At 47.2% G+C, this 24,753-nt stretch overlaps 1 protein-coding gene and 2 pseudogenes across 1 annotated transcript in view; 1 reads left to right on the top strand and 2 right to left on the bottom strand.

Moving 5' to 3' along the window:
• The window catches only part of KCNK13 (potassium two pore domain channel subfamily K member 13), a 106,764-nt gene extending 94,163 nt beyond the window's left edge, over positions 1–12,601 (bottom strand). The window contains exon 1 of the mRNA XM_043556826.1: positions 11,208–12,601. Within this exon, the coding sequence (XP_043412761.1) occupies positions 11,208–11,547 (340 nt within the window). The 5' untranslated portion in view covers positions 11,548–12,601. The remainder of the gene's footprint in view (positions 1–11,207) is intronic.
• On the top strand, positions 927–1,628 carry LOC122467765 (annotated as a pseudogene).
• A 5,779-nt stretch (positions 12,602–18,380) lies between the features above and the next one.
• On the bottom strand, positions 18,381–19,570 carry LOC122467980 (annotated as a pseudogene).
• Positions 19,571–24,753: the final 5,183 nt, after the last annotated feature.

Below are 24,753 nucleotides of genomic sequence, written 5' to 3'. Positions count from 1 at the left end.
CCAGACCTCTTCCAGCTGGGCAACTTCAGATGCTACACAGAAGCTCTCTGGGGGTCTCAGCATCATGGTCAATCACATGAAAATATTAATAGCACTCACCCTCCTGGGGCTGTTATAAGAAATAAACATATATAGGGGCGCCTGGGTGGCTCAGGTCAGTTGAGCGTCTGACTTCGGCTCAGGTCACGATCTCACAGTTTGTGGGTCTGAACCCCGCGTCGGGCTCTGTGCTGACGGCTCAGAGCCTGGAGCCTGCTTCAGATTCTGTGTCTCCCTCTCTCTGTGTCCCTCCCCCACTCATGCTCTGTCTCTCTCTCTCTCTCTCTCTCTCTCTCACTCAAAAATAAACATTAAAAAAATTTTTTTAGGGGTGCCTTGGTGGCGCAGTTGGTTAAGCGTCCGACTTCAGCCAGGTCACGATCTCGCGGTCCGTGAGTTCGAGTCCCGCGTCAGGCTCTGGGCTGATGGCTCAGAGCCTGGAGCCTGTTTCTGATTCTGTGTCTCCCTCTCTCCCTGCCCCTCCCCCGTTCATGCTCTGTCTCTCTCTGTCCCAAAATAAATAAATAAACGTTAAAAAAAAATTTTTTTTAAATTTTTTTAAAAGAAATAAAACATATATAAAGACGTGTGCTCTGTTTAACCGATGGTAAGCACTCAACACATTTCATACATCTTATGATACACAAGATTAAAAACCCTATATCACCCAAATCCGCCAATTTGAGGATTGTTAAATAAACCATTCTACATCAATCAGAACACAGGAAATTCTTGAGAAAGTGTATAGTAAATAATGTAAAAGAAAGAAAACAGAATAGTATGTACTTCTAGATTACAACACTTCAGTGTAGACTTGAGGATCACAGGAGAATATAACTGCCCCAAGTCCTTTTAGAAATTAGAGGGCACGTGATGAAACAGCTAATATGCTAGGCTCACCGTCACTGCTGATCAAGCGTCCTACACAAACAGGTACTCAAGTGAACTGTGAAATCCAGACGCCACTACTGACGAAAAAGGGTTCAGAGCTTCTTGTCTGTCTTGCTTCCAAAGGGAAAGAAGCCAGAACTCACAGATGGCCAAAATTCCACCTGGGAGGCTCAAACTCTTGAGTTAAGCCATCATCAGACCCGCCTGGCCAGGCCAAGTGAGAATCCAAATGCCTTTGAGAACACAGGCCCCGCTGTCCCCTGATGGCCCACACCCCAAGTGACACTCGTTGTCATTCGTGGCCTGGCCCCTGGGTTCACTGACCACAGGGTTTCCCTTTAAGGAGAGGTCATCAATAGAAGAGATACGGACGGAAAGTCTCGCTCTTTTCCGTCCTCCCTTCTTGCCACTTGCCGCGAGTGTCTCTTGGGCACTGCCTGCCACACACTCGCAAAGCTGAAGAAATCAAGGACTTCTGCTCACGGCCGGGCGGAAGGACGCCAAGTCCGTCAAGATCAAGAAAAATAAGGATAACGTGAAGTTTAAAGCCCGATGCAGCAGATACCTTTACACTTTGGTCATCACAGACAAAGAGAAGGCAGAGAAACTGAAGCGGTCCCTGCCCCCAGGTTTGGCAGTAAAGGAGCTGAAATGAACCCGGCACACTGATGTGAACCGTATTCAAGTTTTAAAAATTCTTAAAAAAGAAAAACAAGAGAGACGGAGGGCAGGAGTGGTGATCAGAGAATGGGGACAACAGAATTTGAGCACTTAAGCGTCTACAGATGCAGGGGGTATGCTAACGGTGCGACCCTTCAGAAAAGTGATTCGATCTAGGAATCCAGATACGCTGAACTGAAGGAGGCGGAAGACGGGAGGGTAAAAGGAGAGCCACTTCGTGATGGAGACACCGCTTGACGAGGCGCGTCCCCCGCTGTCCTCAGTGAACTGTGTGCTTCTGGCTACGGTAATGTCCTCCTGTGCAAGCTGAGAGTGTCCCCATGTGTAAAGTCACTAGTGCACGGTGACCACAGTCTTGCCCTGCTCTTCTCGCCAGCCGCCTAAGGGACGGGATGCTGCTCGCTGGGCCGGCCCCCGGGCCATTTCTCCCTGTGGCGAGACCCGGTAACAGGCTGAATGAGAAGCTGAATGAGAAAAAGCTACAACAGGTTGGAGAGGTGAAGTCACTTATGATGACAGAGAACGGAGAGAGATGGGGGAGAGGGGCGCGGAGGGGCAGGCCGGCTGAGAGAACCCGAGATAAGACGCCGCAGAACTCCTGTGACATATGGGAGACTATGAGAGAAGAAAAAGAACATTCCTCTGTTATAAGTACTGTTTTTTTAAATTTACATTTATTTCTTTTTGAGAGACAGAGAGAGAGCACAGGAAGGGGAGGGGCAGAGAGAGAAGGAGACTCAGAATCGGAAGCAGGCTCCGGGCTCCGAGCTGTGAGCACAGAGCCCCACGCGGGGCTCGAACCCACAGACCGTGAGATCATGATCTGAGCCGAAGTCGGACACTTAATCGACTAAGCCACCCAGGCGCCCCAAACATTCCTCTGTTATAAATGGGAGACTCTAAGATTCTTTGGAGAGGGGCGCCTGGGTGGCTCAGTCGGTTAAATGTCCGACTTTGGCTCAGGTCATGATCTCAGGGTTTGTGAGCTCGAGCCCCGCGTTGGGCTCTCAGTGCAGAGCTCGCTTCAGATCCTTCTTCAGAGCCAGCTTCAGACGCTCTGTCCCCTTCTCTCCTCCCCCTCCCCCACTTGTGGGTGGGTGTGTGCCAGGGTGTGTGTGCGCACCCATGCACGCATCCGTGCTCACTCGCTCTCTCTCTCAAAAGTAAACATTTTTTTTAAAAAAGATTCTTTGGAGATATGCAAGCAAAAACTGAATTTACTTTCTCATTACTTTGGGCTAATTGACCATGCTTCTTTGAATGGCACACCACCCTTGGGGCCCCAAGGGGTGCAAGAATTATTTGGGTTACATTCACGCCAGATCTGTCTGTCTCTTGTGGAGAAAACTATGGGGGGGGTGGCGGGGAGAGAACAGGATGGCATCCAGGACAAAAGATGGAGAAGGCACCATGCTCCATAGGAGAAGAATTTGGTGAAACCAGCTGAGATTAGCACGTCTGTGGACGAGCCAGCGTGTGCACAGGGGAGACTGAGAGGGATGTCCTGCAACAGAGCTCCCATTCCAAGATCCTGAAGTTTTCCAAGAAGGAAACAAATAACTGAAACAGCCCAGCGTTCACAGGACGGACAGCGTTCACAGGTGAGCTTCTTCATGAAGTTTTAGAAGCTAGCTCCCGAGAGAGATGATCCTCTCATCAATCCTGGGTGAATGCAATCGCCTAAGCCACGCCCCCCCCGCCCCCTCTTTCCCCGTCACCAGGCACCACCACTCCTTAAACAAGGTGTCACCATGCACCGTCACTGTTCAATGGGACCATACAGTAAAACGCTTCGAAAGCTACTGCTATGGCGTGGGGTGGGGAGCACTTAGGAAAGTACCGAACAGAAACAAGCCCTCTTATACGATCTGGATGGAAAGGTATTTTCTAAGCACAACCACAATGGAAGACACCGCAAGGAAGCATAAAACTGCACAGAAATTAAAAAGCGTTTCTAAATCTAATAGATGCTGAACAGAAAACACAAGTGGGTGGAAAGTATGGCACAAACACCACAAAGGGCCAAAATCCTAAAAATCTAAAGCACACATATACGATGATTAACATGACACCACCCCCCTCGTTCCCGATGGCAACACAGGAGAAGAATTCGCTGGCTCATTTAGGGAAGATGAACTATAAGTGTTTTTAATAAGCACTTAAAACTAATCATCTTTAGTGTACAAAGAAACTCTAATTATGAGATTCATTTTTACCAAATTACAACAATATGCTCAAGTCATATGGGAAAAAATGGCCATATGGAAAACAATCAGATACAAAATATGATCTATTTCCGTGACCTGAAGATGTACCTTTCCCCAACATTTTAATTTTTTACTGTTTTTGTTTTGTTTTTTTGAAGTTTATTTATTTTGAAAGAGAGAGACAAAGAGCGAGTGGGGGAGGGGAAGAGATAGGGAGAGAGAGAATCCTAAACAGGCTCCATGCTCCGCACAGAGCCTGACACGGGGCTCAATCCCACAACCCTGGGATCACGACCTGAGCTGAAATCAAGAGTCAGACACCTAACCAACAGAGCCACCCAGGTGCCCCTCCCCAACGTTTTAATGTTGATTTATTTTTGAGGCTGGGGGGTGGGGGTGGGGAGGGACAGAGAGAGGGGGACAGAGGATCCAAAGCAGGTTCTGCACCGACAGCAGACAGCCTGACGCTGGGCTCAATCCCGAGATTACGACCTGAGCTGAAGTCAGATGCTTAACTGACTGAGCCACCTAGGCGCCCCGAGATGTTTTTATTCTTGCTGAATGCCTGTTCGTGATGTCAGTTTGTAGCTTTATACTGCAGAATGGTGTTTCTCAATATTTTGTTTGAACCGGATATAACTTGATTGCAAAAGCTCTTTCTTCAACTTTGTTCCCATGTAGGGAAAAAAAAAAAAACAGATCCCAGAAACAAAATTCAGTTCAGCACCACGTAGCTTTGCATACTGACCAGGCCACATCACAAACTTGTCAGCCCAGCTCCTGAGCCCCACGAGCCTTGTAGGATGCTGCTATAGGAGCGCCTGTCACAAGCCACAGCCAGGGCCAGAAAGGGGTGCCAGCGTAATTATTTCTGTTAGACTGAAATGAATACGACCGTTGTTGCAAATCTGGAAATCTACCTTGAGTGTTACACCCCGGAAGCGGGGCTTGGCCGGTCTCTGCCAGAGCCTCCCAGACAGGCACAAGCCATGTTCCCCTTCTTAGCCCAAGCCAGAGCATCCCTGCATCTGGACAGGCTGCTCTGGGCTAAATCAGCTTGCTCCTCGAGTACTTAACTACCAGCTGGTGAGGAGGTCCACCAAGACAAGAACCGAGCACATCTCACCTCCTCTCCACTCCAGCCCGGCCACCAGTTTGTCTATGCTCTGAAGCACAGGGGGCCTTGCCCCAGTCAGCAACATCCCCAAACCAGAGCCGTCCGGACCTCAGAGCTCTCAAAGTTTCATGTGCACTTCTAACAAGGTCCGGGATGATGCCGATACCACGGGTTCCATCAACCACTCTCAGAACAGCAAGGATCCCCGGAGGGAAGTGTCAGTCTTCAACCGTATGCCCACTCCCATCAAACGGGCCTCAAGTACTCCCTGTACCGCCTACATCACAGCCATCTGGGGAAGTTTCTTAAAATGCAGACCCACTGCATGAGCAGCTCCGAGAGAGGGGCCCAAACACCTACATTTTAACATGCACCATACTCCCCTCACGTGAGTTCTTGTAGACGGCAAAGCTTGGGAACTGCCAGTAGAGAATTCTAAACGTCCTTACTGGGCCACACCATGGGGAGCTGCTGTGCCTGCCTTGCGTGGCTTCTGAGTTTGGCAGAAGGGCTTTTGCTGAATTGCACCTTGCCTTGAGGGGTCCTATGCCACGCAGGAGCACACACTTCTCTTTCATATTTACAGGCTAAAAGCTGTGGAGAGGATGACTCATCACAATACCTACTCCCATTCATGACCATCTGCGAGAAAAATTTCATTCGCGGCTAAAAAAAAGTTGGGTGTTTTCCAAACAGCCAGCCTGGAGAAGAGGAACCATTTAACGGTTGTCTTTGTCTCTTTATTTTGACAACTGGAAGCTCAGAGCCAAACGTGGGGCTCACTTCTGGCAATTACGCAGGTCCTTTTGACCTAAACCTCTGCGTATTAACAATACAGCTCAGCTCGACTCTCCCACTCACATGTTCTCATCTCCCCAGTGTCTTAAATCCATCACCCTCCATTGCTAGTGCGCTGTACGTATGGATGGGTGGTAGGCATCTGGGCTGTCCACCAATATCGAGTCTTATCCACTTCCGGACTCAGGGGAGTAGTGTGGTTCCCCGAGTCCTTGAAGTTGGGTGTGGCCCTGTGATTTGATTTGGTCAATGAAATTTGTGTGGAGGGGACTTGTGTCACTTCCAGGTGGTGGCCACTGAGTTGCTGGTACTCCACACTTCAGCCTTTCTTTCCCCTTCCTGGGCAGTCCTGCAAGCATGAGCTAATGAAGAAGAGTCACGACATAAAGGAAACCTGGACCACGGGGCGCACAGAGGACCAGTCTGGGCAGTCACCACACCCCAGGGAGCCTGGTGAGAGTAAGAAGTAAACCCCCGTTGTGCTAAGTTGCTGAGATTTGGGGATAACCTAAAACCTAAGGCTACCCCGACCATATCATAGGCAAACGACCTCAAGTCCTTTCTGGAGAGAAGCTGAGTTATAAATACACAGCAAATATAGACACAAACTCCTAACAAAAGTCTGTTCGAGAGAAAAGATATTTATAGAAGATTCTGCTGAGGATACACGGTCACCCTACTTCTCTGAGTACTTCGGATTTGTTCTTGTTTCAATCTGATCACCAGCCTCTTTCAGAATCAACATCCCCGAGTTGTGTTTTCATAGTCTGCTCTTTTTAAACATACATACATAATATTTACCTACTCATTTAAGTGTATAATCAAATGGCATTAAATACATTCACTCTGTTTTTTAGCCATCATGGTCCCCAACAGAAAGGCCCTCTCCATAAAAAACCCTTCCCTTCTTCCCCCAGCCTCTGGTAACTTCTGTCCTATCTTCCATTCCTATGGAATTTCCCTACTCCGGGTACCTCATATGAGTGGAATTATATAATATGTGTCTGTCTGTGTCTGGCTTATTTCACTAAGTATAATGTTTTCAAGGTCCACCTGTGTTGTAGCATACATCAAAATTCCATTCCTTTTCCTGGCTGAATAGTATTCCATCGTGTGTTCCTACCACATTGTGTTTATCCATTCATCTGTTGACAAACACTTGGGTTGTTTCCACCTTTTGGCTATAATAAATAATTCTTTTTTAAAAATGTTTTTAACGTTTATTTATTTTTGAGACAGAGAGAGACAGAGCATGAACGGGGGAGGGGCAGAGAGAGAGGGAGACACAGAATCGGAAACAGGCTCCAGGCTCTGAGCCGTCAGCACAGAGCCCGATGCGGGGCTCGAACTCACATACCGCGAGATCGTGATCTGAGCCGAAGTCGGACGCTTAACCGACTGAGCCACCCAGGTGCCCCTGCTCTGACTTTTAAATCAAAGGTCTCATGGGGCGCCTGGGTGGCTCAGTCGGTTAAGCGTCCGACTTCAGCCAGGTCACGATCTCAGGGTCCGGGAGTTCGAGCCCCGCATCGGGCTCTGTGCTGACGGCTCAGAGCCTGGAGCCTGTTTCCGATTCTGTGTCTCCCTCTCTCTCTGCCCCTCCCCCGTTTAAGCTCTGTCTCTCTCTGTCCCAAAAATAAATAATAAAACGTTGAAAAAAAATTTTAAATCAAAGGTCTCAGACAACCGGTGCATGAAATCCTCTGTTGCATTTTCAGGAAAACGTTGCTTGCTTGTGTACATCACCCACTATCCTATGCAATGTTGCCTATATAAAATCCCCAGGGGAAACATTTTTGAGGATTAGGTGTTGGGATAAGGTTGATGCTTCCTGTTTTCTGATAAGAATTCCAGAACGGATCATGATGCCGCCGGGGAGCTTACAGCCAGATTTCAAACTTGAACAGTCACTGTTGATGCCCCGACCACACCTCTTGGGACCCCCTTTACCACTTCTGGGCACTCAGGCCTGACTTCAAATGGGCAGCGCCTGTATCTTTGTCAGAGGGCTGCCCTTGGGCTGCCCACGAAGGGAAAAAAAAAAAAAAAAAGGCCAAAAGTACAGGTTTTCCCCATTATCTGTAAGTCGGCCTTATGCCGCTTTGCTTTTATGAAAGCCCTACGTTAGTACTTGTCATTGCTAACTGAAAGAAACCAGAGGGTTTTTACTTTTAGGAAATGCTAATTGTTTCATCTTTTTACGCCAGTTCAGTAAAAAAAAAAAAAAAAAAAAAAAAAAAAAAAAAAAAAAAAAAAAGCAAAAACCACTCCACTTTGAGATGGTGGGGGAAATCCCTACCTGGGAATTATTCTTGTGCTCTCCCTGCTCTCCAAGCCACTTTAACCAATTCCCGACAGGTGTGGGTATAGAGATACCCTGGTACCCTTACCTAGGGTCATTCTGGGCCACGAGCTTTGCATTGTTTCAAGCTTCCACTTGGGATTGAGTGCCAGTAGCCAACTACGGTTCCTGCCCTAACAGCAGACCCCACGGTGACTTCCCTTTCTGGGTCACTTCCTCCTTCACCTGCCTCTGTCCCCTGCACCTGCCGATCCTCTCAAATTCTTGACTCAGTGTCTGCTTCTGAAAGGAACCTACATGAAGACAAAACTCCCCTGTAGCAACTTTCCTAGATCCGTTTGCTTTCCATATTTCTGTTCTTCTTTACCCTGGTTCTGAAGTTTTATTTACATTTTTAAAAAATTCTTCCACTGTATGCTTTCTTGCATACTTCAAAGTCTTTGCAGAATAAAGCATGGTGGAACTATTTTAGCCCAAGGAAAAAAACAAACAAACAAAAAACCCCATCATGTAATGTTACACTTAAATGCAAGATAAAAGATTTACTGAATAGGATCCCAATTTTAAAAAATACCTATGTACATATGTGTATGCACTGGACAAACGAAAAGCAAGAAATGCGCCAGTTAACAATGATTAACTTGGGGTGATGTCACTGCAGATGGTTTCCCTTTTTTTCTTCTTTATGTTACAAGGAACGTGAAGCCTCCTTGTCTATAAAACGAGAACACAGTCATACCTGCCTCATGGAGTTGTGTCGATCGAAATTAAGCATACGTGTAATGCAGTAATTAGCTGTATCACATATTTACATAATAATCACAGTATGTGCCTAATATGTACCCTAATAAAGGGTAGCAGGTGCCATAATTACGAAAGCAATTAATGAAACAATCTAAGAGGAAATGTTAGAATTGAGAAAGTAAAAAAAAAAAAAAACAACAACCCATACTTCGGGCTTTGTAAAGAACATTCGCTTACATGAGCTCATTCTCCCTTGAGAACCCTTGCAGGAGGATCAGGGTTAGGGAGAGGGAGTGGGCAGGAGACGGAAACTAATATTTACTCAATGGCTAACATGTGCCAATGCCAAGGTGGCCACTTTGTAGATGTCTCAGGTGAGAAGCATGGGGCTCAGAACGGGTAAGAAACTTGCCCAAGAGGCGGGACCCATGGCTCCAACTCCAGACTCCTGGTCCAGTTTTCCTTCTGCTCCAACAGGCTCCATTGTGTCATCGCCCGTCAAGAGCCTGTGTCCGTACCTGCCCACCTGTCCGTGACATTCTCAGTTTCGAAGGCACCAACGTTCACCAGTCTATACATACAAGCTGCTCCTTCCTATCTCTATGTCCCCGGGGAGCGCCAAGGGGTGGCTTGTGGTGCGTGGGGTGGAGTTAGCTCCCCAATCTCTCCCCAAGCCATCCCAAATGAATAGCCAGTCTGAATAAAAACACCGCACTAGCTATGCGGACACAGAGTCAAGGTCAGCTCCACAGTAATACTTCTCAGCCGGGTTGTTCACCCCAAGTCCTCTCTACGCAGAAATTCTGGAACCATCTTCAGAGACAAAGGAGTTGACACACTGGGGGGTTTAGGGAATTCTGCGACGAGAGCCCGGCAGAGATTGTGGGCTGGGACAGAGAGCCGTGATGACTTGTATTCTCTATCCGCCCCCCCGCCCCCCGCCCTGGGGGCACGTGTTTTAATCATCACAGAGAATGCTACCAGAGTATGTCTTGCTACCCTGTAGCTGTCGTGTCATACATCCTTGCTGATGGGCAGGGGCCCGGTGTGGAAGGGGCCTGGGATTATGAGCGGGACAGTGTAGCACGAAGTGCTTCAGAGAGAGCCCGTGTGTCCCTCACCCTGCCAATCCTCCCCGGCCTGCCTCCTACTCCCCAGCTGAAACCCTGGGCTTTTCTAGACTAACCCTGGGAAATCTTTCTGGACTAATCAGGGCTGAGGCTGATCTGTTATACTTTGCGCTCCCGCTCCTGGCAGAACATCGACCTAAGACAACCATGCGTGGGAGCTCCCAGCAAGTTTGCCTTATCACCCCGCCTCACTGACAAGCTCTCCTCCCCGGCACAGGGTCCAGAGCCACAGAGCACTCGACGCACCCTGCTGCTGTTCCCCAGGCTCTGGTGGCTGGCGGCTGCCACCTCTGCGGGTCATTTTTCAAAGCCCCTCATCCGCTTCAGCTCCCTCCTCTCCTCAGAATTTCGATACTATCTTCTCCAACCCCCTTCGCGCTCGATTATGCTTCAAAGGTGAACAGTCTTCAGAGATGCGGTACAAAGACGCCCAACGTTTTCCTTCTGCTGAGAATAAAGGCATAACCGACCATAGCCCTGTCACACTCTTGCTCAAAAACTCTCAATGGCTCCCAATTGCCTCTAGATAAGTTCTAGCTCCTCAGTTTGGCAGTAAAGGTCCCCCTTCATGCCTGTAGCCAGGAGACCTTCCTTCCACTACTCCATGTAGATCAGGTAGCTCATGGGGCAACCCCCGAATGCAATTCTCTTCTCCTCTAGAGTGCAAAAACGCTTCAGTCTCCAAACCATACCTAACACTAACTGGTTCAACCCGAAGGTCACCCCGCCCCCTTCCTTCCCATCCTCATTAGCACTTTTGCCTCCCTGGTTCCCATTTGGTAGTCAGTCCCATTCTTCTCTCTGTAAGTGTGAAGCCACGGACAATCTTTTTAATTTCGTGCCCCCCCCCCTCCACCAACTAACCCTTGCCTCACGCAGAGTCCTAAGGCAATACATGTTGCTAGCTTCCTGTTCCGATTTGTAAGCTTTCCCCCTAAAATCACAGGGACTCAAGCTCTGTCTCCTCACCTAGGCTGAAAACCCTTCAGAGCAATTCAAGAATCATTCAACCTCCCCCACCCCGCGAACTGTGCTAACAAGCAGGCCCCGACTCAGGAGGTCTGGGGAGGGGCTGAGACCGCATTTCTAACCATCCCCCAGGTGATGCGGCTGCAGGTGCTCTGGGGAGCACGTTCGGAGAAGCGGGGAGGCAACACCACCTGTTGATCAGGCAACAGCTCACATCTGTGCAGCCCGGCTGAGCGCGGAGGCGGAAGACGCCAAGACCGCGAAGCGGCCAGCCGGGGAAATGCCAGCGGGGCCGGCCGCCCCTCCGCCCCCCAGCGACGCCCACTTACCTATGGTGGACACGACGGTGCCCACGAAGTAGAAGGCGCCGGTGAAGTCCCAGCGCGGCCGGGCGCTGTCCACGCGGATGCCGGCCTCGGTGGCCTCCTCGTAGTGGCGGAGGAAGCCGCGCAGCTCCTCGCGGCTCAGGTTGTGGCGGCGGCTGAAGTTGGCCAGGCGCTCCTCCCAGCGCTGCTTGGCCTGGCGCTCGTGCGCCAGCTCCAGCGCCGAGAAGACGGCGGCGCCGCCCAGCAGGTAGAGCACGATGAGCGCGGCGAGCAGCAGGAAGCGCGCGTTGTCCTCGTTCAGGTGGCCCGGGCCGCAGCTGCAGCCGCAACCCCGGCCGGCCATGGCCGGGCCCCCGGGGGCAGTCCCGCGCTGGGCGGCCGTGGCCGCGGGCCGACTCTCGCCCGGGCCGCCCGGGAGCTCGCGGCTCAGCCCGCCCCCGGACGCCCGACGGCCGGCTCGCCCATGACCGCTGGGCGCTCCCCCAGGCCGCGCGGCTCCCCAGGCCGCCGCCTCGTCGGCCGCTGCTGCTGCACCAGCTCCCCACGTCCGCCTCGACTCCTGGTTTCAAATCCGCTTTGTCGCCTCCGTCCCCACACGCCTTGGAGTTCTAAACGCTCAAGGTCCGAGTGACCCGGGGCACAGTCCGCTTCTTCTTGGCACGAGGACGCGGGCGCTGTTTCCACCCGACGCGCGCCCAGCTCGGCTCGGATTGGGGAGGGGGCGTGGCGCGTCCTCAGCGCAAGTTGGGGCGGACTTGCATTTCTCCCGAGGCGAAGGTCTCGGGGCCGGCGGTTTCCGTCGCTTCAACCATCGCTTCTCAAGCCGCCGACGGCCAGGGCGCGGGGTGTCAGTGTGCCGGCGCCGGTGGTGCCTCCCCAGATGGATCCGTGGTGCTGCGTGCCAGTCGCTGCGTGGCGCGGGGACTCAGGCCTCTGGGTAGTTACCCACCGGCTGCCGGGGCTTAGAGACCGGAGCAGGTTCCCGGCGGGCGCACCCCCAGGGACTGCGCGGAGCGGGGTCCACGGGTTCCTACGCCGCGCCCGGCCCCCACGCTGCGCGGCATCCGGCGGGCGGACGGGCTGGAGGAGGAGACCAGAAAAGGAGGTTGGAATGAGCGGACCAGGGAAGTTAGGGGCATCTCCCCCGGGCAGCCTCCCTCTCCTTGCCCGGGCCATGCGCCCTTGGGTCCGGCGCGGGGGCGTCTTCCGATCCCACGTGTCCGCTCCGCCGGTGTGAAGCGCGCGTCCCTAGCCAGCCCCAGCTCCCGGAGAGGGGGCCGAGGACCGGGGGCTGGAGAGTTCCATCCTCTCCATCCGGCCTTGGCCGCCTCAGTGAGCGCCAGAGATTTTGTGCTGCCGGGGCGCAGCGCAGAGCGTTCTTCCCCCACCCCATGCAGAGCAGCGGCGAGGCTCCCCAGCAAACGGGCCAGGGGCTCCCTCCCCGAGACCTCGCCTTTCAGGGGACGCCGGCGCAGCCTCTGCGCTGGACTCTCACCTCCCGGGGAGAGCCCCCTCCGCGCCGCTCTGTCGGGACTGTCCTCAGGTCCCCTCTTCGGCGCGGCTCTGCTCTGCAGAACGGCGCTGGGAGCAGAGGTCCACGCCGGGCACTGCCCTGCCTGGCTGGCTCGCTCCGACGCTGCAACAGGTGGAGCCACGGGGCTGCGGGCGGCAGCGTCTCCACCCCGGCCTCCGCCTCCCGGCCGCGCCGGGCCTCTCCCTTCCCTGGTCTCCGACTTCAGGTGCGGGCTCTGGGCGGGCCCACCCACCCGGGGGCTGCAGCGCTCCCACCCCGGGCGCGCAGATCCGGGGAGTGGGTGCTGAAGAGGTACGTTGGGTGCTTTGCGGGCTTGAGTGGGCCCCTTTTGGGCCAGAAGGGGGCGCTCCGTCTCCTCCAGACACGTCTCGCCCACACCTGTGTACTCAGCCACACACTGCCCCTCCGGAAACACCAGCCCTTGGCATGTGGGAGTGAATACGGATACAGAGAGGAATGGACGCGTGGGCATCTTCAAACTAAGTAGAAGTTCCCTGCCTCCCGAGAAAGTAGTCCCAAGCTCAGAGTCCGCCCATCACCCACTTAAACTCTCCAGGAGCGGAGAACAAACACAGAGCTCCGGATTCCAGTACATCTGCCATCCCCTCAGTTCCGTTACCGACTCCTGAATGCCCCTGTTTTATTTAACTTATTGGAGGCAAGAGCTTTAGGTGGTAGTGAGTATGGAGACATGTATACAACCAGGTGTAAAGTCCGGCAATTACTCCCCTCCCTATTTTACTATGAAAAATTTCAAACATAAGGTTGAAAGGATTTTTATATACCCACCACCTAGATTCTTACAATGAACGTTTTACCATACTTGATTTATCATTTATCCATTCCTCTTTCTATCCTTCAACCCACCTCGTTCGGATGCATTTCAGAGTAAGTTGTAGACGTCCGTGCAACCACCTCCCCACGCTGGCCAGTACCTTTCCCTACATATCATTAAGGAGAGTTCAATATTTACAGATTTTTTTTTTCTCGTGGGGTAAAACTTACATACAGTGAAATGCACAGATCTTAAGTGTACTGTTAGATGAGTTCTGACAAATGCATACACCTGCTCAAATTAAACAGCTGTCTATCCAACCTATCAACCAAGTGTCACCAACAGGTCAGTGTTCCCCATATGCTCTTTCTCAGCAAATCCCCACCCACATTCCTCCAGAAGAAATCACTGTTCTTTTTTTTTTTTTTTTTTTTTTCCCTACCATGGACTGGTTTTGCCTTCATGGAACTCAGTTTTGCTTGTTCTAGATCTTCATATAAATGGAATCCCACCGGGGTGCCTGGGTGGCTCAGTCTGTTGAGCGTCTGACTTTGGACAGTTCGTGAGCTGGAGCCCCGCGTCGGGCTCTGTGCTGACAGCTCAGAGCTTGGAGCCTGCCTTAGATTCTGTGTCTCCCTTTCTTTCTGCCCCTTCCCCGCTCATGCTCTGTCTCTCTCGGTCTCTCAAAAATGAATAAACAGGGGCGCCTGGGTGGCAGTCGGTTAAGCTTCCGACTTCAGCCAGGTCACGATCTCGAGGTCCGTGAGCTCGAGCCCCGCGTCGGGCTCTGGGCTGATGGCTCGGAGCCTGGAGCCTGTTTCCGATTCTGTGTCTCCCTCTCTCTGCCCCTCCCCCGTTCATGCTCTGCCTCTCTCTGTCCCCAAAATAAATAAACGTTGAAAAAAAATGAATAAACATTAAAAGAAAATTTATAAATGGAATCCTACCTTTCCATACTTTTACGTAAAGCATTATTATTTTTGAGATCTTCCCATGATATATGTCTCGGTCATTTATTCCTTTTTCTTGCTAGTATTTTTATTGTTTGAATATTCATACCCCTATTGATAGAAACCGGGGCTATTAGAATTTCTTGGCTATCCTAAAACTGTTAGGAACATTCTGGTACAAATTTTTGTGGATCCGTTTTTGTAACTCTTAGGTAAATACCTAGGAGTGGAACTGCTGGGTCATAGGGGAGGTGTGTCGTTTTATATGAAACTGCTTAACATTTTTCCAAAGTAGCTGTACTAACCAACAATGCACAATAGTTCCATATGTTCCATATCCTTGTAAACATTTGGCAGTATCAGTCATTGTGATTTTAAACATACTGGTGGGTGTGCGGTGCTCTCTCATTGTGGTGTAATTTGCATTTGCCTGCTCTCTTAATGTGTTTATGGCCATTTGCATATCTGCCTTTGTAAATTATCTGTTGAATATTAATGCTGAAAATATTTCTTGAAATATTGTAAGTTATCTGTTGAATATCTGTTTAAAAATGGATTTCTCTTTTTTATTGTTGAGGTGTAGGGATTCCTTATATATATGTTGTAGGAGATCAGTCTTTCCTCAGACACCTTTGTTTTTTTTTTTTTTTTTTTTTTTAGTAGCTTCACATCCAGTGAGGAGCCCAACATGGGTCTTGAACTCAAGACCCTAAGATTAAGACCTGGTCAACCCACTGAGCCACCCAGGTGCTCCTCAGATACCCATCTTGCAAATATTTTGTCAGTCCATGGCTTGCCTGTTTATTTCCTTAATGATGTTTTCTGATGGTATGTTTTTAATTTTGGTGGAATCCAATTTATCAATCATTTCTTTTATGTTTGGTGCTCTTTTTATATTAAGAAATCATCACTTCCCTCAAGGGTGTATAGGTTTCATGGATTTTTCCTCCCAGAAATATTATAGTTTTAGCTTTTATAATCAGATTATGATCCATTTTGTTTCTATATTGTGTGAGGCAAGAATTAAGGTTCATTCTATTTTTATGGATATCCAGTTATTCCAGTGCCATTTGCTGAAAAAAACAAGTGTGAATTTATTTCAGAAATCTGCATCTTGTTCATTTTTCATCCCTCTTTATGCTAATGCTACAGTATTTAGATTGCTTGTAGCTTTACGGTAGGTCATAAAGTCAGGAAGTGTGAACCCTCCAACTGTGTTCTTTATTAAGATTTTCTTCGGATATTACAAGACCTCTACATTTTTGTAAAAATTATAGAACCAGCTTCTTAATTTCATCAGAAAAAGCCTTGTGGGATCTTCATTAGAATTGTGTTGAAACTATCCTGGGGAGTACTGACCTTTTAATTAATGAATGAGGTTTATTCCTCTGTTTACTTCAGTCTTTTGGGTAGTTTTCATGTAGCAGTCTTGCACACTTTTTGTAAATTCACTGTAAAGTATTTTAGGTGTTTTCATGCTATCATAAATACCAAGATTTCATTTTCCAGCTGTCTGCTGTAGTATATAAACATTTAATGCAAATTAACTTGGTTCCTGCAACCTTAATGAATTCACTTATAGTTAATTCCTTTAGGATTTTCCAAATAATCATGCCATTTGAAATAGAGTTTTGCGGGGCGCCTGGGTGGCGCAGTCGGTTAAGTGACCGACTTCAGCCAGGTCACGATCTCGCACTCCGTGAGTTCGAGCCCCGCATCAGGCTCTGGGCTGATGGCTCAGAGCCTGGAGCCTGTTTCCGATTCTGTGTCTCCCTCTCTCTCTCTGCCCCTCCCCTGCTCATGCTCTGTCTCTCTCTGTCCCCAAAATAAATAAACGTTGAAAAAAAAAATAGAGTTTTGCTTCTTCTTTTCTGAGATTTATTTTTCTTGTCTTACTGCAATGGTTAGGACCTAAGTATAATGGCGAAGAGGAGAGGTGGAAGGAGATATCCTTATCTTGTTCATGATCTTAAGGGAACGCCTTCAGTTTTTCACTGTTAAATAGAATGTTAACTGTGGGTTTTTCATAGATATTCTTTATCAGGTTAAGTTTCCTTTTATTTCTAGTTTTCTGGGAGTTGTTTTTTTTTTATCATAAGTGAGGGCTGAATTTTGCCCAATGTTTTCTCTGCATCTTTTGCAATGATCATATAGTCTTCTTTATTCTGTTAATGTGTAATTTCATTAATTTTCTAATGTTAAGCCAAGCTTGCATTTCTGGGATAACTTCCACTTGGGGTTCCTACTCTTATTTTCACTCTTCTACTTGTTCTGGGTTCACTTTGCTACTTTTTCCTAGCTTCTTATGGTAGATGCTTAAGTCACTGATTTTAGATCTTTCCTCTTTTGTAATATTAGCATTTTAAAGTTATATTTTCCTGTTAGCCCTGTGCTAGCTGCACCCTAAAATTTTTGGTATGTTGTATTTTCATATAAATTTGTTCAAAATATTTTCTAATATTTCTTCTTTGACCCATGAGTTATTTAGAAGTGTGTTGCTTAATTTCCAAATATCTGGGTGTGTTTTTTTTTTTTTTTAAGACAAATCATTTATTTCTAATATTTTCACTGTGGTCAGAGAATCATATTCAACATGTTTTAATCTTTCTAAACTTATTGTTTTATGGTCCAACATATGATCTACCTTAGTGAACATACCATATGCACTTGAAAAGAATATGTATTCTATAGTTGTTGGGTATAGTGTAGATTCTATAAATGTCAATTAGGTCTAGGTAGTTGACAGTGTTTATCAGATCTTCAGTCTTTACTGATGTTTGTTCTAGTTATTCTATTGGTTGGTGAGAGACGAGTATTAAAATCACCAACCCATGATTGTGGAATTGTCTATTTCTCCCTCTAATTATGCCAGTTTTTAATTTTATATACTTTGAAGCTCTGTTATTAAGTATAAGCATTTATAATTATCACATCTTACCGATATAGTAACCCTTTTATTTTTATGAAATGTCTCTATCTCTGGTAATACCCTTTACATTCAAGTTTACTTTATCTGATATTAATCTGTCACCACAGGCTTTTTGTACTTAGCATTTGTGTGGTATCTTTTCCATTTACTTTTATCCTGTTTCTTTATGTATTTAAAGTGGATTAGTTGTGAACAGCATATCGTTGAGGTTTGTTTGATTGGTCTGGTTTTATTTTTGGTTAGGTCTGACAATCTACACTTTTGAACTGGATTGATTAGATCAATGATGTTCAAAAGAATTTCTGTAATGATGGAAATATTTTGTAAATATTTGTGCTGTTCAGTATAGTAGTCTGATATGGTGGTGACTATTGAGCATTTGAGTGCCACTGAGGAACTACATTTTTAATGTTAATAATTTAAGTTGAAATATTACATGTGGGTAGTGGCTGTCATCTTAGACAACATAGGTTGAGCCCATTTATATTAATGTCGTGATTTATGGGACTGGATTCAAGTCTACCATTTACTATTAGTTTTGTTTGTCCCCATTGGTTTTTGATCCTCCTTTCCCATCTTCTTTTGGATTAGCTGAATATTTTTTTAGAATTCCATTTTATCTCTTGACTTTTTAGCTCTATGCCTTGGCATTATTTTTAAGTGTTTACTCTAGGAAGTAGCTTTTCTTGGTCCTCTAAGAGTTACTATTGTACAACTTAGTGTAAGATATAGAAACCTTGCAACTGTACAGGTTCATACCCCACCCTCTTCCCAACGTTTACTTTGGTTGTTATTCAAATCACATCTCCATATGCTAAAATCTCACAATTTTTTGCTTAAATAACAATATACATTTTTATGCAAAAATTCAGATTTTATATTTATTCATTCTTACATTGGTCGAAATGGATGTCAGGAATTTATAGGCAAACAATAACTTATTTTCTACCTCCTAGCTGAACAAAAAATACACACAATGTGGCTTTATCATTAGACAAGACTTGCAGTTTTTACATTTCTCACCAAGAGTGCAGTATTGTCCTTGAACAAAATACCCAGATTACCAAGGAAACCATCTTTGGAGGAAGTGTTTAATAAGCATATTTTATTTAAATAAATCCTCTGTGCAGCTCACCAGCAGTGCCTTATTGGAAACATCAGTATTTCCATATCACAGTTCCCAAGAGGACTTTAAAGGCTCAAAATTCAGTGTCTCCTTTGGCGTGCTTCTCTCTTGACTCTACCCATCTCCATCTTCATACATTTTCTGGAGAATGTTCATCAGTCCCTCACCAGGATCTGTTTCAGTGTCACAGGAGGGCTTTTCTTTTTCTTTGTGTCCTTTCTCAGCCCGAGTCAAGTAGGTCCACTGCATGCTTTGTGCTTTCTTTATACAGAAGGTGAGGACTGTACAGTCTTGACTTTTTTTGAAGCACCTTCCACAGAGATGGGTTTCAAGAGATTATTCACAGTCATGGAGTAACTCTTCTCATTTAGATTCTTTACCAAAAGATCAAATGGCCTCTCTGTGAAATGCACCCGCACATTCTCAGTGATGAGCTGGTGAACTCTGGTGACGTCTGTGAAAATCTACATTACCTTATCTGCCCGATCTCATCAGTCATTGCCGATTTTCACCGTATATCCCCTTGTAATGGGAGCAACCACGGCAGCTGGCTTTCCATTGTCAAGAAGTTCTGCTTTTCTCTGATTCCTACTGCATCATGTTCTTGGTTTCTTTCTCAATCTTGGATTTTTCAGTTGTAAGGGTAGCACGTACTCTTTTTCTAGTGGCCTTTTTCAGCAGTACCTTCACCTCTTCTAGATCTTTCTGAAGCTTCCAACTTCCATCTGCAATGGAGTGACCCTCGGTTTCTGCAATCAGCATTGATTTAAAGAAGCTTCCTGTCCTCTGGCTGGTATAGCGGGCGGGGTGGGGGAGGGGGGAGAGTGGTCGGAGTCTCTTTGGAAGCTGAAACTGTGGTCCTGCAAGGCCAGTGCTGCAGCTGCACAGGGGAGAGAACGGGGATGCGGAGCGCACTCACCGGGTGCAGACCCACCTAGTGTGAGGCCCAGCCTGCCTCCTCAATACAGATTTCTTAAGAGGAAAAAAAAGTCTTTTATATTTGTGCAGATATTTGCTCTTTTCTTTTTTTAATGTTTTTATTTTTAAGAGAGATTGGGAGGAGGGGAGGGGCAGGGAGACAGGGAGACACAGAATCCGAAGCAGGTTCCAGGCTCCAAGCTGTCAGCACAGAGCCCAAGGCGGGGCTCGAACTCTCCAATAGTGAGATCATGACCTGAGCCCAAGCCGGCCACTTAACCGACTGAGCCACCCAGGCGCCCTGATATTTGTTCTTTCTGATGATTTTCCGTCACTCCTGAATACTTGAGCTTCTCTATGGTATGTTCTTCCTTCAGCCTGGAGAATGAACCATAGCATTTCTTGCAATGCAGGTCTGCTAATTCTCTTAATTTTCTTTCATCTGATAATGTGGTTGTTTGTCTTCATTCCTGAAGGATATTTCCTCTGGATAGGATATACATTGCCGAGGTTACCTTTCCTTCTGCGCGTTGGAAACATTTCATGTTGTCTTCTGGCCTCCTGTGCCTTGGCTGTCAGGTCACTGTTCCTGTTCCTGCTGGCTGCTTTCAAGATTTTGTCTTTGTTTGTCTTCACTAGTTTCAGTAGGAGGCACCCAGTGGGGTTTTCTGTGTGTTACCTTGTTGCTTATGCACTGAACTTCTTGAATCTGTACATTTGTGTCTCACCAAATTTTTAGCCATTATTGCTTTAAATAGCTTCTCTGCCCCATACTTCATCTCCTAGGATTCCAGCCTCATCGAAGTTAAACCGTTAGATGTTATCCCACAAGTGTCTAATTCCCACCCACCCCCGATTTTCAGCTTTTATTTTTTTGGTTCTTCAGATCGGGTAATTTCTGTCTTCAAGTTACCTGACCCCTCTGTCATCTCCATTCTGCTTTTAAGCCCATCTACTGAAACTTTTAATTTCAGATTGTGAGAAAACAGAAAATGCACAGATTGGTTCATGCCCCCAGTTCCTGAAACCCTTGTAAATTCCTAAGTGGTCACAGCACTAGGAACATCTTATGTTCTAATGGGGTGGCTCTGGGTGGGTTCGTGGACTGGGGCTGGTCACCAGAAAGACCAAATTGTGATTAGAAACTTGGAACTTTCAGCACCGCACCCCCCCACCCCCGCCATTCTACAGGGTGGGGGAGTGGGGCTGGAAATGGAATTTATGATTGATCGTGCCTCTGTGAGGCAGCCTCCATAAAACCCCAATAGTCCTGGGTTTGGGGAGCTTCCAGGTTGGTGAACACATCACACAGGGAGGGTGATGCACCCAAACTGCACAGGTACAGGTACTCCTGCGCTCAGGACCCTTCCAGATCTCACCCTAGATACAGCTTCACCTGGCTGTGCACCTGTGTCCTTTATCATTCCTTTAACAAACTTGCAGGAAGTGTTCCCTTGAGCCCTGTGAACTGCTCTAGAAAATTAATTAAACCTGAGGAAGGGTAATGGGAACCTCAGATTTGTAACAGAGGACAGAGGAGCCAGAAGTACAGTTGACAACCTGGACTTGCACCTGGCATTGGAAGGGGGGTGGGCAGCCTTGTGGGACTGAGCCCTGTCCCTGTGAGATCCGACGGCACGTCCAGTAGACAGGGTCAGAATTTCAGCCGGAGGACCCCTGGCTGGCATCTCAGAATTGCTTGACATGGGAAACACCCGCACACATCTGCTGAGCACAAGTGTTTTGAGTGTGGTAGTCATGTGAGCGCACAGGGGGGAACCGCTCCCCTCCCCCCACTACACAGATATGATAGTTTCCAGTTCTAAAGTTTCCATCCAATTCTCTAAAAATGATCACTGTGCTGAGATTTGCTATTTTTCATTCAACGTGTTTTTTGTTTTTGTTTTTTTTTTACACTCCTGAACACAATTTTATTAGCTGTTTTAAAAACCTTTGACTACAATTCCTGGGTTGGTCTCCTTTGCCTGTCTTCTGAGAATGAGCCATGTGTTTTTATTCATGTATTGATTTTGGATCATATGCTAAGAATTGTTAACTGATATATAATTTATGATAAGCTGTAGAAACTCTGAATTCTGTTATGTTCCTCTGAAAATAATAATTATTCTTACATTGGCAGTTAACTTGGCTGAACTCAATTGCAAAATGTCTCCCCTTGCGATGGGAAATAGCTCAAGTTTTGGTTCAGTTATTTTAGCCTTGGCTGTGCATGAACAGTTCACTGGTCAGCCAGAGATTTGGTCAGCCAGATACACAGAATTTGGGAATCCTCTCTCTGGCTCTTTTCTGTTGTTTCCCTCTTCCTGCTCAGAGACTATGGCTGCTCCAAGCCCTGTACTCTGGGTCTTCCAGGCAGCAAGACTCTAGATTTCCACTGGATGTTTACATGCCTTGCATGGTGCAGACTGAGAGCTGACCTCAGGCCCAAAGTGGTTAAAAAATAAATAAAAACAAACAAAACCAGGAAACTCACCTTGTGTGGTGCCTTTCTTCCAGTTGTTGACTCCCCATCAGTTTCTGCCTGCTTTCAGTCCCTTGAGCGGCTGGTTTTTAAAGACTTTTTTTCCCCCCAGAGCTTATGTTGTTTACTTCTGAAAGACGTGGTTCAACTGGAGATATTCGGCCCTGCCAGAAACCTGAAGTTATCTGTTTTCTCCCACAACATTTTTATTTTTTTTTAGAGAGAGCACAAGTGGGGGAGAGGAGCAGGAGAGCAAGGGCTTCTTAAGCAGATTCTACGCTCAGCACGGAGCCTGACTCAGGGCTCAATCACAGGACCCTGTGATCATGACCTGAGCCGATATCAAGAATCGGACACTTAACTGACTGAGCCACCCAGGTACAACCACCCAGCCCAAAACATTTTTTAATGAAATTTTCAAGCACACGCCAAAAGTACAAGAAATTTATAGTGGTAACCTAAATTGTACAATTAAAATTTCCTAGGCTTTATCATAAATGTATCCATAAATACACCGTATTTCTATGCATTTCAAAGTAAACTTCAGCCATTAGTACTTGCCCCTAAATCCTTCAGCCATAGGTATTATTAACTAGAATTCAGTTTAGTTTTTTTAATGTAAAATTTATATACAATGAATGGATATCTGAACTGTGCATTCTCTGAGTTTTAAAAATCCATTTTAATGAGCTGTAACTTACAAGAAAAGTTACCAATTTGGTGTATAAATTCAAGGGGTTTTGTAAAATGTAACCAATGCCACAATCATGATAGAAGTATTTCTGTTGCTCCAAAAGTTCTATCATGCAGCCAATCCTCTCTCCTCACTCCTGCACTTTTTTTAATATTTACTTATTTTTGAGAGAGAGCACATGCGTGCAAAGGGGGGAGGGGCGGGGGGGGGGGCAGAAAGAGAAGGGGACTGAGGATCCAAAGCGGGCACAGTGCAGACAGGGGAGAGCCCAATGCAGGGCTCCAACTCATGAACTGTGAAATCATGACCTGAGATGCAGTAGGGCACTTAACAGACTGAGACACCGAGGCGCCCTTCCTACTCTCATTTTTAAGGCCACCCACTTCTGCTCTGAGTGGGAACCAGGGTTCCACTCCAAGAATAGGAATTAGCAGGAAGAGAGGCCATCCGTGGCCATACATGTCCGGGAGGACCAGAGAAGAAAATAATGGAAAAGTGGAGCCGGGGCTCAGGCTGGGGCTCTTCAGAAGTGTTCCCAGGCTATCTCTAGAAAGGTGTTGAGTGGCTCAATGAGACCACACAATCCATTCTCCTACCTAAAGGTGGATTCTACCAGTCCAAGCACAATTGATGATGCCCATCTCTTGAGCCTGTTATGGCATCAGAGGAGTTCAGGGGGCAGGAGCCCATACCTATCAGAACCTGTTTCTTCATTTTAAAATGTACTTCCTCCATGGGTGAAGTGTCAACTCACCCTTGGGGTTCACATTAACATGGATTCCTCAGTGACACCCCCAGTCCACCCAACAGGCAGCAGGCCACATGGATACAGTGCTTTTAGGGCAGAAGTACACAGATGAGTTCTGTGGAGTTGTTTAGGGTGTTTGAGAGACTAGGTCCAGGGATGCAGATTTCCTTGTGAACAGAGTCCCCTTCCTGTGGAATCCAGAGGCCTGATGGTTACCCTGCTGCAGCCAAGACCCAAATCTACTTGTCTTCCAGAAATAACTTGCATTTAGTAGTTGAGAAGCAGTACTTGTCTGGGCACCTGGGTGGCCCAGTGGGTTACGCATCAGACTCTTGAGATTGTGCCCCCCCCCCACCCCCCCGCGCTGAGCACAGAGCCTACTTAGGACTCCCCCTTTCCTTCTCTCTCTGCCCCAACCCCGCTCGCATGCACACTCCCTCTCAAAATAAACATGAAAAAAACTTAGTATTTGTGGGAAAATGCTAATTTTCCCAAGGGCGTGGTTTTTGTTTTCTACACTTGAATTACCATCCTCTAAATGCTCCGGAGAGAGATCGCCAGTTCTCAGCACTTTTGAGAGTAAGAATCATTACAACTTAGATATATGGGGTTCTTGCCGGTGTTTAAGAACACCGTCTCATTTGATTCTTAAAACAATCCCACGAGGCAGGAAGGGTAGGTATTAGCCCCCACTTAACAGATGGGAAAATGAAGACTTAAAGGCATCACGTGACTTGTCTACGGTTTCATGGTGTGGAGGGAGCGGAGCTGGGATCAGACAGTTCTGAGTCCTGAGTGCCTTGGAGCGGAGTCCCCTCTCAGGCTTGTCAATCTCAAGCCATCACCCACGAAACCGTCTTCACTCAGGGTGGTAGAACTAGCAATCGGGGAAGGAATACATTTTATACTATAACCCTGAGCCCTGAAGAACAGAGATCTTCTACTCTATTTAAAACTGCTAGTCATGACTCCCTGAATTGATTTCATGATTCACAAAAAGGTTGTGACTGACAGTATGAAAAACCACTGTTTCAGAAAACTCTGATTATAAAGATTTACTTATTTGTGCAGCCTTCAAGAGAAACGTAGACTTGAAAATTTCCTTTGTGGTTTACCTCGCTTTTAAGCAAAATCTGCACACTTGTACACACTACTTAAGGATGGGACATAGAAAGGTTCTCCAGGCACAATATTGACACTTCACCTGGAGATACTTGTTGCTCTGGAGTGGACTTCAGGCATCTTCCACTGGTCTTTGGAGAACTCCACACCTGCACCCTTCTCGCCAGGGGCTGTCCCCTAATCTGGAGTGCTTGAGTGAGGTGTGTCAGGTGACTTTTGCCAGAGCTATTGGGAAAGAAGTGTTTTCTTTTTTTAAATAACTACCTGGAAG

Source organism: Prionailurus bengalensis, chromosome B3 (genome assembly GCF_016509475.1).
Source record: "Prionailurus bengalensis isolate Pbe53 chromosome B3, Fcat_Pben_1.1_paternal_pri, whole genome shotgun sequence".
Classification (NCBI taxonomy): Eukaryota; Metazoa; Chordata; class Mammalia; order Carnivora; family Felidae; genus Prionailurus; species Prionailurus bengalensis.
This window is presented reverse-complemented; position numbering and strand designations above follow the sequence as displayed.